At 41.9% G+C, this 14,974-nt stretch overlaps 1 protein-coding gene across 1 annotated transcript in view; it reads right to left on the bottom strand.

Annotated features, from left to right (window-relative positions):
• LOC126291468 (uncharacterized) overlaps window positions 1–14,974 on the bottom strand; it is a 107,503-nt gene that overhangs the window by 76,460 nt on the left and 16,069 nt on the right. Inside the window, exon 3 of the mRNA XM_049984979.1 lies at window positions 28–81. Within this exon, the coding sequence (XP_049840936.1) occupies window positions 28–80 (53 nt within the window). The 5' untranslated portion in view covers window position 81. The remainder of the gene's footprint in view (window positions 1–27; window positions 82–14,974) is intronic.

Below are 14,974 nucleotides of genomic sequence, written 5' to 3'. Positions count from 1 at the left end.
TTTTAAAGGAATAAATAGAATACTCACCCATCACAAGTAGACTCGTCCACTGCACTTAATATGCCCCGTAGTACAGACATTCTGAAAAATAAAAACGGAGATATGAGCAAATAAATGTCCAGGGACATGTCTCAGCATTAGTTTTTCATTGATAGTGATGCACACGAGTACAGATAGGATTGCTGATGAAAAATTGGCTGATATTCTCCCCATGTACGTACTCACTGAACGTCATGGGAGATTAGCACAGAGGCACAATACTGATTCATTCCCACAGCGACGGCGACCACATCACAGTACTTTTGGATCTGTATAATGGTTGCTGCATTGCTCAGTGTTTTGTGTTCTGTATTTTGGGGATTACAAACAGCCGGTTTTTCCAAGGTGTTTGAAAGTATTTACACAGAAACAATTTAGGTAACAAACTGAATAAATCATAATTACTTTATCACTCTGTAACGAGCAACCAAAGACAAAGAGTCCCTTAAGGCAATATATTCATAAAACAAACGTCAACGGTGGATTCAGGTTTATCCAATACTAACTGTACCGATCGACACTTAGGCAAGGCTCAGTCTGCTTCAATGGAAAAGAGAGCAGAAAGCACACGTTTATAATATATTTGGGAATTGGATGTATGTTCTCATCTCCGCTTGCTCTGTACATCTCTCCCTCTCTTCTTTGTCCACCTCCTCCTCCTTCCCCCTCTCTCTTCCCATCACCTCCTTACCCCCCTCTCTCTCCATCTCCTGCAGCCACCTCTCTCTGTCCATCTCCTCCATCCTGTTTTCTGTATATATATATATATATATATATATATATATATATATATATATATATATCTTTGTGTGTGTGTGTGTGTGTCTGAAAGTTTGTTGCAATAACATGTAAAAATTTGACGTAAACCAAAAAGGTACATTTTTAGATTTTTGGTAACAATGTTTTCCCCTTATATACTGCATACATGTATTTATACATCACATGTATTTTTTTTCTTTATTGTATTTCAGTTCCCCATCGGGGCGGGCCGACAGCAGCATATGTGCTGCTCTTTAGCCGAAAGACATAGAACAAACAAAAGAAGACAGTGAAAAAAATACAAAGGAGAGAATATGGTGAACATAGATATAAAAAGGGGGAACATCATGGAAGGCAATAGACAACACAAAGGGGCGACTGTAAAATGGAGATAAAAAACTGTAAATAAGTAGCGCACACAAAAAGCCACACACTGCAACAATTAAAAGAACACAAGGCACAGTATGACCAGAACACAAAATGCCACACTCTGCAACAATCAAAAGAACACAAGCACAGTATGACCGGAGCATAAAAGGTATCGACGGATGGCATCGCACATAACAAACACTGACAGCAAACCTCAAGGCAGCACACAATTAAAATCACACCTCTTGACACACACGAGAAACTGCACTAAACACAACACTGACATGGCACACTGATGATGATCAAAACGGAGGATCTGCTGGGTGCAAGGAGATGAGGGAGTTCGGAAGAAGGGAGGAAAGGAGGGGAAGAGAGGGGGTAGATTGATTGGGGGCACGTTGAAGAGGGCCAGGTAGAGAGGGATGTGAGAAAGAAAGAGGCAAGTAGGGGCTCCAGGGTCTCGGTGGGGGGGGGGGGGGGGGAGGAGGAAAATCCGCTCTGGGAGAAGGAGGGGAGAGGGAAAAGGGGGTCCTGGGGAGGGTGGGAGGGTGGAGGTAGCAGACAGATTGCGCGACAATCGGGAAGCTCAAAAACTTCGGTGTTGAGAATGCTACATCAACATCGATTACACCCGTACCACATTTCTATGCACGAGGAATTGCATGGCGACGAGCTTGAACGTTGTGTATAGTTCTGCCACTGGGCACAAGAGAAATCACGGGACGATGACAAATTTTTTTCACGCGTTCTATTTAGCGACGAAGTGTCATTCACCAACAGCAGTAACGTAAACCGGCATAATATGCACTATTGGGCAACGGAAAATCCACGATGGCTGCGACGAGTGGAACATCAGTGACCTTGGCGGAATGTATGGTGCGGCATTATGAGAGGAAGGATGATTGGCCCCATTTTATCGATGGCAGTCTAAATGGTGCAATGTATGCAGATTTCCTGCGTAATGTTCTACGGATGTTACTACAAGATGTTTCAGTGCATGACAGAATGGCAATGTACTTCCAACATGATGGATGTCCGGCACATAGCTCGCGTGCGGTTGAAGCGATATTGAATAGCATATTTCATGACAGGTGGATTGGTCGTCGAAGCACGTTCACTGGATCCGATGTCCCCGGATTTCTTTCTGTGGGGAAAGTTGAAGGATATTTGCTATCGCGATCCACCGACAACGTCTGACAACATGCGTCAGCGCATTGTCAATGCATGTGCGAACATTACGGAAAGCGAACTACTCGCTGTTGAGAAGAATGTCGTTACACATATTTGCAAACGCATTAAGGTTGACGGACATCATTTTGAGCGTTTATTGCATTAATTTTGTATTTACAGGCTAGATAAGCTTCAAGATAGACAAGTTTCGTTCTTTGTAGTTTTTTCGTTTGACGCTTATTTCGTGAGATATTTGGCCCGATCACGATCAATGGACCACCTTATATATATCTATATTGTGGTACGATTAAGGAATAACGTATCAATTACTATTTCCTTAAATTAAAACCCTGTCTTGTCTACACTTCATAGTCAGGAGTACTGTCTCTCTCTGGAAGGCTCAAGCGAACTCTTATCTGCATTTTTAAAAATATGTATGAAAACTGTGTTTATGCTTAATATGTAAAATAAAGGTTTCTAAAAATTATGTTATTTTATCTTACTGTTATCTCCACAGATGTTCAGCTTCAAAAAGAAGCGTAGTTTACTGAAATCCGATATGTGGTTCCCGAGTTTCGTGGCAGACCTATTGTGCCATTCGGAAAAGAACTCAAATTTTATCGAATTTTAACTCGAAAACTAGAAAACACTTAAGAGTTTACTTTATGAAATATGATTTCTTTTACAGTAATTGAACCATGTGAGAATTATTAATAGTTTTAACAAATACGAATATTTTTCATACGATTTGAAATGAAATAGGCCAGCCACTTTCACCGACGCAGCAAGTACGTCCGATAAGTTACATGAATTCACAAGACGTTTTATGACTAAAACAACAGTAGGAAACCACATTTCCCATAGTTCGAGTAGCGCAGTCCAACAAACGTCTGGGACAATACCGAGGCGGGAGACGATTTTAGTACTCAGAACGGTAAATTACTCTATCGGTAAATTAAAGAGACAACCTCCTCATGGATCCTATGAGTAATAGTTATTTACCATTTTCTTCGATTCATAATATTAAATTTATCAATTTTCTTTGTCTGCTATGAAGACAATGACAAATAAACTGATAAATGATCCTTGTTTCGAAGTTAGATGAATAATTGGCAATGTTATTGTCGTCGTCTTCATTCCAGAAACTGTTTTGACGCAGCTCTCCATGCTACTCTACCCTGTGAAAGCTTCTTCATCTCCCAGTACCTGCTGCAGCCTACATCTTTCTGAATCTATTTAGTGTATTCATCTCTTTGCAATATGTTGTCCGAAACTACAATGGTCAAAACAAATGATGCATACTGCCGAAATTCCAATAGTTAACACCAAGATCCAGAAATACTTTATGATATCAGTAACTTTATTTGTTTCTAATGTAATTAAAGCGGAAACAGTGCATGTTTCTACCGTGAGAGGGCAGTATGTGCAGGGTATGACAACTGTATTACTTGTAAACTTTGCAATACTTGTGCTGTGAGGCAATACGAGAGCTGTGTTGCTTCATGATGATTCGGACAACAATTTACAACCAAATGTAGCTGTGACTGAGAGTGGTGTATCTGGAATCTGAAACACGTTCTAGAGACAGGATCAGATCCTCTGTTATGCCAGCGTAGCTTGGATTTTTTCCCCTCCCCAGTTCTATCAAGCCCTCCAAATCCTTGAACGCCATGTGGTCCGCCTCGCCCTCTGCATTCGCCTTCCGTCCCCCATACGCATCCTCTACGACCTCATCCCCTTCCCCCACCTTCTCCTTTTCCTTCAACACATCCGCACACTCTATATTGTCCGCCGCCTTGATCCCACTCACCCCCCGGTGTCTCCCTTTCTCTCCACCCTCAACCAGTTGCCGCACCTTTACCATTGTGTCCCACCCTCTCTCCATCTCCACACCGTTTATCTCCTTTCCCAACGCAACTTCCACCGTCTACCCCTGCTGGATGATGAGCTTTGCCCTGACATCTACCCTTCCTACCAACTCTAACCTCATCTTCCTGCCTCCTCCTCAGGGCTCCGTCTCCTCGCCCTCCCTCCTTCTGAGCGGCTTCCCCCTCCTCCTCCCCCTCCCTCTCTTGTACCCCATTTCAGTGTCTCTGCACTCCCTCCTGCACTGTCTTCCCTCTTCATCTCCCGCCCCACGTGTCTCCTGCATTTTCGTGTACCCACTGACGCCCCTACTCTCTTCATCCTGCCACTTCCCTTCTGCCCCTTGCTCTCCCCTCCTTTTCCATCCTCTCTGACCTTTGCCTTGGCAGGTCCCACCTGGCAGTTTTATTCTTCGCTGTGTGTGCTACAAGTGGTTAAGTGTGTTGTTCAGGAGTGTTTTTACTACTGTGGCCGACTTTTAACTTGTGCATGTCCATTCAGTGTCTTCTCTGTGTTTTAAGAATCGCTGAGTTTTTTTAAAACTTTCTGGTGACTTTTTTAACTGTCCCCCTTGAACATTTCCATGTCAGTCTATTTTTACCTCCATTTTCTCCCTTTACTCTGTTTTATCTTCCCCTTTTTATCGCCTTATGTATGTAACATTTTATCCTTACTTTAGTTGTCATGTCACTCGGCTGAAGCGTGGCAGATTGTGCCACTGACAACCCTCTCCTGCCCATCTGGGGCAGGGGAATGAAATCACAATTAAAAAAAAAAAAAAAACGGGATCAGTCGAGGATCGTCAATGATGCGGCCGCAGAAGAAAAACAATAGGTCTGCTTACTACAACAAGCACGGCTGGTCGAACGGGCACGAAACTACTCTTTGTTGTCTGGGCAGCAATGGGACGCAACGCTCTTTTCAGATGAGACCCTTATCATTCTCCACCTCCCCAATACTTATATTCGTGTGCGGAAGCGACGAGGACCACGGTTACACTCCGTGTCTTAGACCGCGATCTGTATCAAGGCGCTAGGTTGCCTAGTGATGACTGGGTGTTGTGTGATGTCCTTAGGCTAGTTAGGTTTAAGTAGTTCTAAATTCTAGGGGACTGATGACCATAGATGTTAAGTCCCATAGTGCTCAGAGCCATTTGAGCCATTTTTGAGCAAGGCGGTTGGAGACGAGGTACTAGCGGAGTTAAAGCTGTGAGGACGGGGCGTGAAACGCGTAGCTCACGTGGTAGAGCACTTGCCCGCAAAATGCAAAGGTCCCGAATTCGAGTCTCGGTCCGGCACACAGTTTTAATCTGCCAGGAAGTTTCAAAATGGATGTCTTTTATTTGTGTTGAGTTGCTCACGCACTTAATTGTGTCACTTGTGTTAATGGATCAGCAACATTCAGTTCCTTGGGGCAGAAATGTTGGAAAATCGTCGGGTTTTTCAAAAGCGTTATTGTAGAAAACAGTTAAAGCTGAAACAGTAGCAGTTCAAAAAATGTTTCAAATGCCTCTAAGTACTACGGGACTTAACATCTATGGTCATCAGTCCCCTAGAACTTAGAACTACTTAAACCTAACTAACCTAAGCACATCACACAACACCCAGCCATCACGAGGCAGGGAAAATCCCTGACTCCGCCGGGAATCGAACCCGGGAACCCGGGCGTGGGAAGCGAGAACGCTACGGCACGACCACGAGATGCGGGCACAGCAGACGTCCAGGAGGGGAAGCTCTACGTTTCTTATGATGCGTTGCCTAGTATTTGGCAAATATTCGCACATAATGACATTGCTACATGCCATCTGCGAGGTTCTGACAGGAGAAGAGTGGAGCGGTTTGAAAGATTGCCTTCGTCTACTGGAACCTCTGTTCGAGTTAACAGAAGAGATATCTGGGGAGCTGTTTACAGCTTCTACCGTTTCCCAACGATACGAAAGGTAGACTCAACCCCAACCATAAAGGCAGGCACCGCTTTGAGAAAACTCTAACGGAAGACCTGTCAAAAAGGATGGTCGCCTTACGAATACAGTAATCGGCATACGTATCGAAACAAATATTTTGAAACCTTAGATCGAAAGTGTCGCCTCGGAGCAGTCTGGGCCCGTCTCACACAAAGATGGCTGTTGAGGACGCCTGGCGGTGGCGGGGCAGGGACGTGGGCAACGCCCACTGAAGCAACGGTGGACGGTCGGCTTCGAACAGGTCAGTATATGATCTGTCTTCTTCAGGGTAGCGCAGAGACTCGAACTAACAGACAAGGGGAGCCCACGACGCCGGGGCCACAGATTTGCTTCAAACTTTCTACGCCTTTAAAATTGTTCAAATGGCTCTGAGCACTGTGGGACTTAACATCTGAGGTCATCAGTCCCCTAGAACTTAGAATCACTTAAATCTAACTAGTATGTGCCTAACATACGATGACAAGCAGATAGAAGAATTGGACAGTGTTAAATCCTTGAGATTACAGCTTGATAATAAATTCAACTGGGAGGAGCTCACCACAGAACTGCTGAAGCGTCTTAACAAATCTCTATTTGCAATGCGAATTGTGTCAGACATAGGGGATATAAAAATGAAAAAGCTGGCATATTATGCTTACTTTCATTCCATAACGTCATATGGGATTATTTTTTGGGGCAGTTCATCAAGCCAAGCTAAAGTTTTCCAGGCATAAAAAACGTGCAGTAAAAGTTATATGTGGTGTGAACTCAAGAACATCCTGCAGTAGCCTGTTTAGGGAACTAGAGATACTAACTACTGCTTCCCAATATATTTATTCCTTAATGAATTTTGGAATTAAAAATATATCACTTTTTCAAACCAACAGCTCAATTCATGGAATCAATACTAGAAATAAGAATAATCTTCACAAGGATTTATAGTCACTTAGTCTTGTACAAAAAGGCGTACATTATTCAGGAACACACATTTTTAGTAACTTGCCAGCAGCCATAAAGAGCTTAACAGCCAATGAAATTCAGTTTAAGAGAAGCGTAAATGATTTATTGGTGGCCAACTCCTTCTACTCCATTGATGAATTTCTCAGTACAACCAACTGATTTGCGTGTAAATAAGTTGTAACTTCATAACTCTAGTGCTCTACGGATTTATTTTGTTTTTGTTTCATTTAATGTTACATCATTGAGTATCTGTAAATGTGTTTGAATCGATAACATAAAATTGTATACTCCGTTCTTCGTTAAAACTTTGATGACGTGGTTTGACTCTATGCAATGTAGTATATCTGTCATTCAAATTGTTTGTCCCATTTGGAGGGAACAAAACTTACCATAAGTAATTGTAATTTCTGTGTAAATAATTTTTTGTAGAAATGTCAATATGTGCAAATGTTCTGTTTTATTTAATGTGTTTGGTTGCTGTTACGTAAACTGCTTATCCTCACTTAGGGTTCTTAGTTCTTTAGTATATAAAAGGTGTAGTGGTTCACCTCGGGAACGGAACTGTGTAGCGCGCGCAAATTGTGGTTGGCCTAGGTAGAAAAGGTGGAACAAGAGTCAGTCAGGGACGAGCTACCAAACTGTGCACTGCTATGTAAAAGTTGCATATTGCGCTGGTTCTGAGAGAGGCTTTTTGTGCCGCTTTCCAATGCCTCGGATGGATGGATAAATAGCTGGAACGATTCTGGAATTGGTATCCATCATCGCCACCAAGAAGGGACAGAGTCCAGCAGTTCTGCCTGGAAATCCACATACCAACATGCAGTTGCCACCACATACCGCAATCACTGTAACGCAATACTATAATGATGTACAGTGAAGGATCAGCTTATTGGATGTTTTAGTGTGCACAAATAAAAGGTAACTTATAACTGAATTCATGTGCCTACCTTAATTTTTCCCTATTACAAGACCTCTCGTGTTCCTCTCCATTTGAACTATTATTACCGAGTGTCCTAGTTTGTGGAAAAAATGAAAGCCTCAAAACATTAAATGATGTTGTTTGATCTTTGGTAATAAGAGAGTATTCAGGTTTACTGTGGATTTCATGAAATTGTGGAATGGAAATAGTTCAACTTTTGTGGAGTTTTAAAGTCAACTATTTAATCATTTACTTGCAAGTAGAAGACTGTGGTAATAAAGACAAGTTACTGTTTCTCTTAAAGAATAAAATTTCATAAAACTGAGGCTCATAGAGTTTTGCTTAGTAAATGATCAGATTGCTGACTGTAGTAAATTTTAAAAGGTGAGCCAGTTTCTTGCAATTTTGTCAACATTGTGTTTCACTGTAGTAAAAGTGGAAAACTGCAATAGTAGAAAATTATATGTTCATGATTGCTAAGTGTTTGTCTCTCTTGTGTATTGGAAGCGCATATTAATAGTATAACAGGATCCACTGTTTGTCTATTGTGCTAATGCTAGGTAAACCGTAATGGGATGACCACTATTTAAGAAAATCATAATTTCTTTGTTAAAAAAAACAGTGAGAAGTAACCTGTTAGTGAATTTCAACTAACTTTCATTTTAAATAGTAAAGTATTTAACTCAGAGAGACTTAACCTGTGACCATCTCATAATTTTGCAGTGCATTACATTTAAAATTTTATGTCAGCTAGGAAAATATTTGAACAATATTACTGAACTTATGTCCAATTAATGATTCTGCGGTAATAATAGTAATAATAACGTTATAAAGACCATTCAGTTTGAATAATCACTGAAAGTAATAGTGTGTTTCGTTATTTGTTATATTTATGCAAATAGTTTGTGCTGCTCTAGCTGTTAGTTCCAACCTTAGCGTTAACATATGCAGGTGTCAGAGTTCATTGCACTCGCGTGTAGTAAAATATAGGATGTGTTATCCGTTAAAGTTACTCATACCTAATTTCTTAAACAAGAATGTTAGTTATTCTCTTGCCTAATTAGGCTGGCGACCGTTTTCTTTACTCTTCAAACAGTATAGCCAAGTAAAATATTATTTGTTACTGTTTAAATGTTTACGTAATTCTGACTTGCACTTCCGATAAGCCACTTCCGTCAGGCACAATACGGTCAACATAACAAAATTCCTTTCAGAGGGTACCACTGCTCTGTTGCTTTATACCATAATTACTCTAACAAAATAATTCTGCTTTGCAAACTGCATCCATCTTCGAGGTTATGATATAGCATTGGAGACAGCAGTGTTATAAAGTGTGTGTGTGTGTGTGTGTGTGTGTGTGTGTGTGTGTGTGTGTGTGTGTGTGTAAGTACAATCTAACTTATGCACCAGCTCAGTGCACTAAATAAGTATTTAGTAGTTGTATTTAGCGTTTATTACCTTATAAATAAATAAAAAACTTTTTATTTGAAATTCAGTGCATTAGTATTTGTAACATGATTCTTTCATATAGCGTTCATTAAAAAAGACGACCATCCCACTTGCGACCTGTGTAATGGTACATTAGCTTATTTGTCTGAGTTGTAAATATTTGCCATGTATTGTTGTTTTTCTGACATGTTCTACATCCTGGAGGACGTCCTTACTACGCATCAATTGGAATGAAAGTAAATCTAATCTAATCTAATCTTAAGGACATCACACACATCTATGCCCGAGGCAGGATTCGAACCTGCGACTGTAGCAGTCGCGCGGTTCCAGACTGAAGCACCTAGAACCGCTGGGTCACATCGGCCGGCATGTTACGTGGATTACGTATCTGCGCATAGGTGGCACGTTTTAGAGTTCACGCTGGTCAAGTGGTTAACATCCGAGTTTTGTAAACTGAACGTGTATGCAGCGACCGACTGCCATGCAGACTTAAATACGAATCTCCCTTTTTCATCACTGGTCATATTATTTAATTTATACGACACTTAAGAAACAATATAATGAGAAAAACAAGTTCATTAGCATGAAGTTTCAATTTACGTTTTCCATGTCTGTATGACGAATACCATCCTGCAACGTGTGATGTCGAGAGCACATCCGAAGAGTAATTGTACATTACTTCTGTGGTCTAGCACACTGTGTCTTAGTATATTACTGACTGTGAATAACGTCACTCGCATCAGTATTTATCGTGGTTTGACTTGAGATTTCCAAGCCTGCCCTCGTCCATCAAAATTTAATTGCAAAGAGTAAATAGTCAAATAACGTATGAAATTCACCACAATTTTATGAAAATGCTCGTGTCTCTTTCATTATATTACCTCTTCAATGTCATATGGATTAAATAACCAGTGTTGTAAAGAATATCGATTAAAAAGTACGTGCTTTCGAACCGCTGTCTCGCTCGTTACCCGCTTGCAGCGGGCGAATGCTAACCACTTTTTTTTATTTGTCCGGAGCGGTCGTCCTATGATACTCGTGAAAGATCATCGTTGATCAGTTAACTCAGTTTTTTTTTTATTACAGAGCTGACCCTCTGACCGGCTAACCACTTGCCCACAACGACTTCTTGTCGCCTGCACCTGCGCACAGATATATCAGTTACATAGTAGACAAGTAAAACTTCTTTTGCAATTTTCTCGCAATTGCCAGAGCAGAGCACCTTACTACTTGCACAGAATGTTGTTCTAGTGGCCTACTAAAGATGTGCAAAGTTTGAAATAAACCCGTGACCTCAATGCCGTGGCCTCTCCCGTGAGTACGCCTGATGGCTACACATTTCATGTGACTCTAAGAGGAAGGAAAAGTCGTAACATCTAGCAGCCGTGGATTTGCCAGAGCATTGCAAGGAAGTCGTGGTGTACTGGAAAAAGAAATGTGCCACTAAGAAACATTTCGGTTTTGCCCGTCTTCTACGGTAAACTATTGCCAGTAAAAAGAGCCAAGAAGAAAGCCTTACTCGATATATAACAATATATCCCAGCTCAACAACGGAATTGAAGAAGTACCAAGTGAATGGCGGATTTGTATGTCTGTCCGCCGAGACTCACTGACTGCGGACAGAAAATATAATGCTGACTGTACATGTTTAGTGTAACTGCAACAGGAATAGTGTTACATTTCTCGTTATGTTCTGTTACGACTTGTACGGATTTGTATTAAAGTAAACATTATATCTTACGACATGTGATGTACCTTCTTAAAATAACCCTGCCATTTCAGCAATAAGTAGAACAGAAATACTAGAGTGTTTCAGCAGCACAACGTTGAAACTGCACAGATTCAACATTGTTAACACAGGAAAATTAAAAATTTAGTGCTATTGTTCAAAGATAACATACCTAATGCGTAATAACTCTTACAAAAATATGCAAAATGGCGTTTTACCTCATGTACACTGCTGCATCAAGGAAGCCGAAATAGGTACGCATAAAAGAGGTAAGCAAATAGGTAAGCATAAAACATGTAGGACAAGGTGAACTTATGTTATATCAGTAGTAAAATCGCATTTCAGATTCATCGCTCGCTGGAACACATGTCATTTGTTCGAGGCATGTGAACAAAAATAGTTAATGAAGGTTTCACGAATTAAATTATTTGTTAGGACAAGAAAAATTGACGTATACAGTATATAGCTAACTCTCCTGCTGGACGCGGGATGTTCTGTCTCTAGTTACAAAATGAAAATAATTTTTAATGCAATGTTAACTTAAATTGTGATTGTAACTAACTTCATAAACTAAATACGAAGGAGAAATGCGAGTCATAAATCAACATAGCGCGCGTTCACAATGTTGAGTGTGGTGCATCGTAGTACGTGCTGGAAAAGTGTCAAAAATTCGCTAACTGAAAGAAAAATTGCAGCACCAAAAAATAACTAATGCAGAGTAACGAAATTTGTCTACGTAACATAGTGAAGCGATCGGCATTCCCAGATCACAGGTTAATGTAAACGCGAGATAAGCCATTGTAGATGTGAAATTCTGGTACATTAATAACCGATGTAACCACCAGAATGTTGAATGCAAGCATGCAAACGCGCATCTATTGTGTTTTACAGATGCAGGAGGTCAGTTTTTTGGATGGAGTTTCATGCCTGTTGCATTAGCTCCATCAAAAGAGGGACAGTTAATGCTATTTGTGGATAACGCAGGGCTGTCGCTCGATGATGTCCCATATGCGCCCGATTCGAGACAGATCTGGTGATCGAGGAGGCAGATAAGACTTTATTAATAATTATAGTACATGGTTAGATCACCAGTTACAGTTACATTCTCTGCAAGTACACCAAGTCCTTTCATCCATTACTACCTTTACGACAGGAGCGGGTATACAATGTAAAAGGCATATTACTATACAGGGTGTTACAAAAAGGTACGGCCAAAACTTTCAGGAAACATTCCTCACACACAAAGGAAGAAAATATGTTATGTGGACAAGTGTCCGAAAACGCTTACTTTCCATGTTAGAGCTCATTTTATTACTTCTCTTGACATCACATCAATCAAGGAATGGAAACACACAGCAACAGAACGTACCAGCGTGCCTTCAAACACTTTCTTACAGGAAATGTTCGAAATGTCCTCCGTTAGCGAGGATACATGCATCCACCCTCCATCGCATGGAATCCCTGACGCCCTGATGCAGCCCTGGAGAATGGCGTATTGTATCACAGCCGTCCACAATACGAGCACTAAGAGTCTCTACGTTTGATACCGGGGTTGCGTAGACAAGAGCTTTAAAAATGCCCCCACAAATGAAAGTCAAGAGGGTTGAGGTCAGGAGAGCGTGGAGGCCATGGAATTGGTCTGCCTCTACCAATGCATCGGTCGCCGGATCTGTTGTTGAAAAGAGTACAAACACTTCGACTGAAACGTGCAGGAGCTCCATCGTGCATGAACCACATATTATGTCGTACTTGTAAAGGCACATGTTCTAGCAGCACAGGTAGAGTATTCCGTATGAAATCATGATAACGTGCTCCATTGAGCGTAGGTGGACGAAACTAAAATGAGCTCTAACATGGTAATTAAGCGTTTCCAGACACATGTCAACATAAAATCTTTTCTTTATTTGCGTGTGAGGAATGTTTCCCACAATGCCAGGTCTTGTAAGAGATGACATCTCGATCGGCGAATGATTCCAATCCAGGCATTCTCACATCGGACAATAGTGAGAGTAAACCATCCACTTCCAGTACTCCCTGTGGCAACGTCAAGACTGAAATTAACTCGACATCCACGGAAAAAAATCGGTCTATTCAATATGACAGATTGTGCAGTTCCATTTGTGCCAAGTTTATTCTCCAGTCTTATTATGTGTTTGTAGACAAGCATGCGATGACGACATTGACGGTACAAACGTCGACGAGGCATAGTGCTTCAATGCTGTTGCAGATATAGCTCACAGCGGAATGATTCCGCTGTTTTTTTCTTGTGATTTCATTCCCCTGCCCCACATATGGCCAGGGGAGGGCTGTCAGCGGCACAAACCGCCGCGCTTCAGCCGAGTGACACTACAACTAAAACAAGAATAAAATGATACATACATAAGGAGATAAAAAGGGGGAACATAAGACAGAGTAAGGGGAGAAAATGGAGGTAAAATATAGACTGACATGGAGACGTTCATGGGGGCCATTTAAAAAAAAGTCACCAGAAAGTTAAAAAACACAACTGACGATACTTAAAACACAGAGAAGACACTGAATGCGCAGGCAGAGGTTAAACGTCGACCACAGTAGTAAAAACACTCCGGAACAACACACTTAAAATCCACTTGGAGCACACACAACGAACAATAAAACTGCCAGGTGGGACCTGCCAAGGGAAAAGGTCAGAGAGTAAGGAAAAGGAGGGGAGAGCAAGGGGCAGCTGGGGAAGCGGCGGGATCAAGAGAGGAGGGGCATCAGTGGGTTCACGATGAGGCAGGAGACACGTGGGGCGGGAGAGGAAGAGGGAAGACAGGGCAGGAAGGAGCGCAGAGACACTGAAAGGAGGCCCAGGAGATGGAGGCGGAGTACGAGGGGGAAGCCGCTCGGGAGGAGAGAGGGGGAGGAAAGGGAGCCCAGAGGAGGAGGCAGGAAGAAGGGATTAGAGTTGGTAGGAAGGGTAGATGTCAGGGCGAAGCTCATCATCCGGGAGGGGTAGACGGTAGAAGTTGTGTTGGTAAAGGAAATGGAGTGTGTGGAGATGGAGAGAGGGTGGGACACAACGGTAAAGGCGCGACAACTGGTTGGGGGTTGAGAGGATGGGAGAAACCAGGGGGTGAGGGGGATCAAGGCGGCGGACAATATAGAGTGTGCGGATGTGTTGAAGGAAAAGGAGAAGGTGGTGGAAGGGGATGAGGTCGTATTCCGCTGGTCTGTGTTGACCGCTTATATACTGAGCGCTTGACCTTCAATACATAAGAGTGCTGATAGCGGACTTAGCCACTGCGAGGGATGGTGCGGGAGTGTTATCCCGTACGCGTGCTGTAGTCTTAAGCCGGGTTCACACAAGCAACAAAAGTATCGCCACTGCTAATGGCGAACTGCAGTTGCTTTGTAGTTGCATGTGTGAACTAGTTATCGGTGGCGCCATTTAAGAAGCGCAACTTTTGTCACGCCACAAAAAGTTGAACTTGGTTCTACTTTGTTGCGCCATTTTGCCTTCTCCACAATCGAATAACGTCATTCGATTGCTACCTCGCAGCTGGTTTCAAACCTTTCTAGCGCATACTTGTTCGCAGGTAGTGCTTTTGTTTGTGCGTTTGTTATTAATATGTCGAAATCAGCGAGAATTATGAGATTCTTGGAAATGTGTCAAGAACGAGAATGCATTTGGAGCCACAAAAGCGAATCATACAAAGACAGAAATTTGAGAGATGCTGCATTAATTGAAATAGTAAACAGTATGCGTGAATATGTACCTGGAATTGATGTAGGTACAACAAAATTAAAA

This window comes from Schistocerca gregaria, chromosome 9 (genome assembly GCF_023897955.1).
Source record: "Schistocerca gregaria isolate iqSchGreg1 chromosome 9, iqSchGreg1.2, whole genome shotgun sequence".
NCBI classification, from domain to species: Eukaryota; Metazoa; Arthropoda; class Insecta; order Orthoptera; family Acrididae; genus Schistocerca; species Schistocerca gregaria.
Note: the sequence above shows the minus strand (reverse complement) of the source record. Positions and strands in the feature narration are given on the sequence as shown.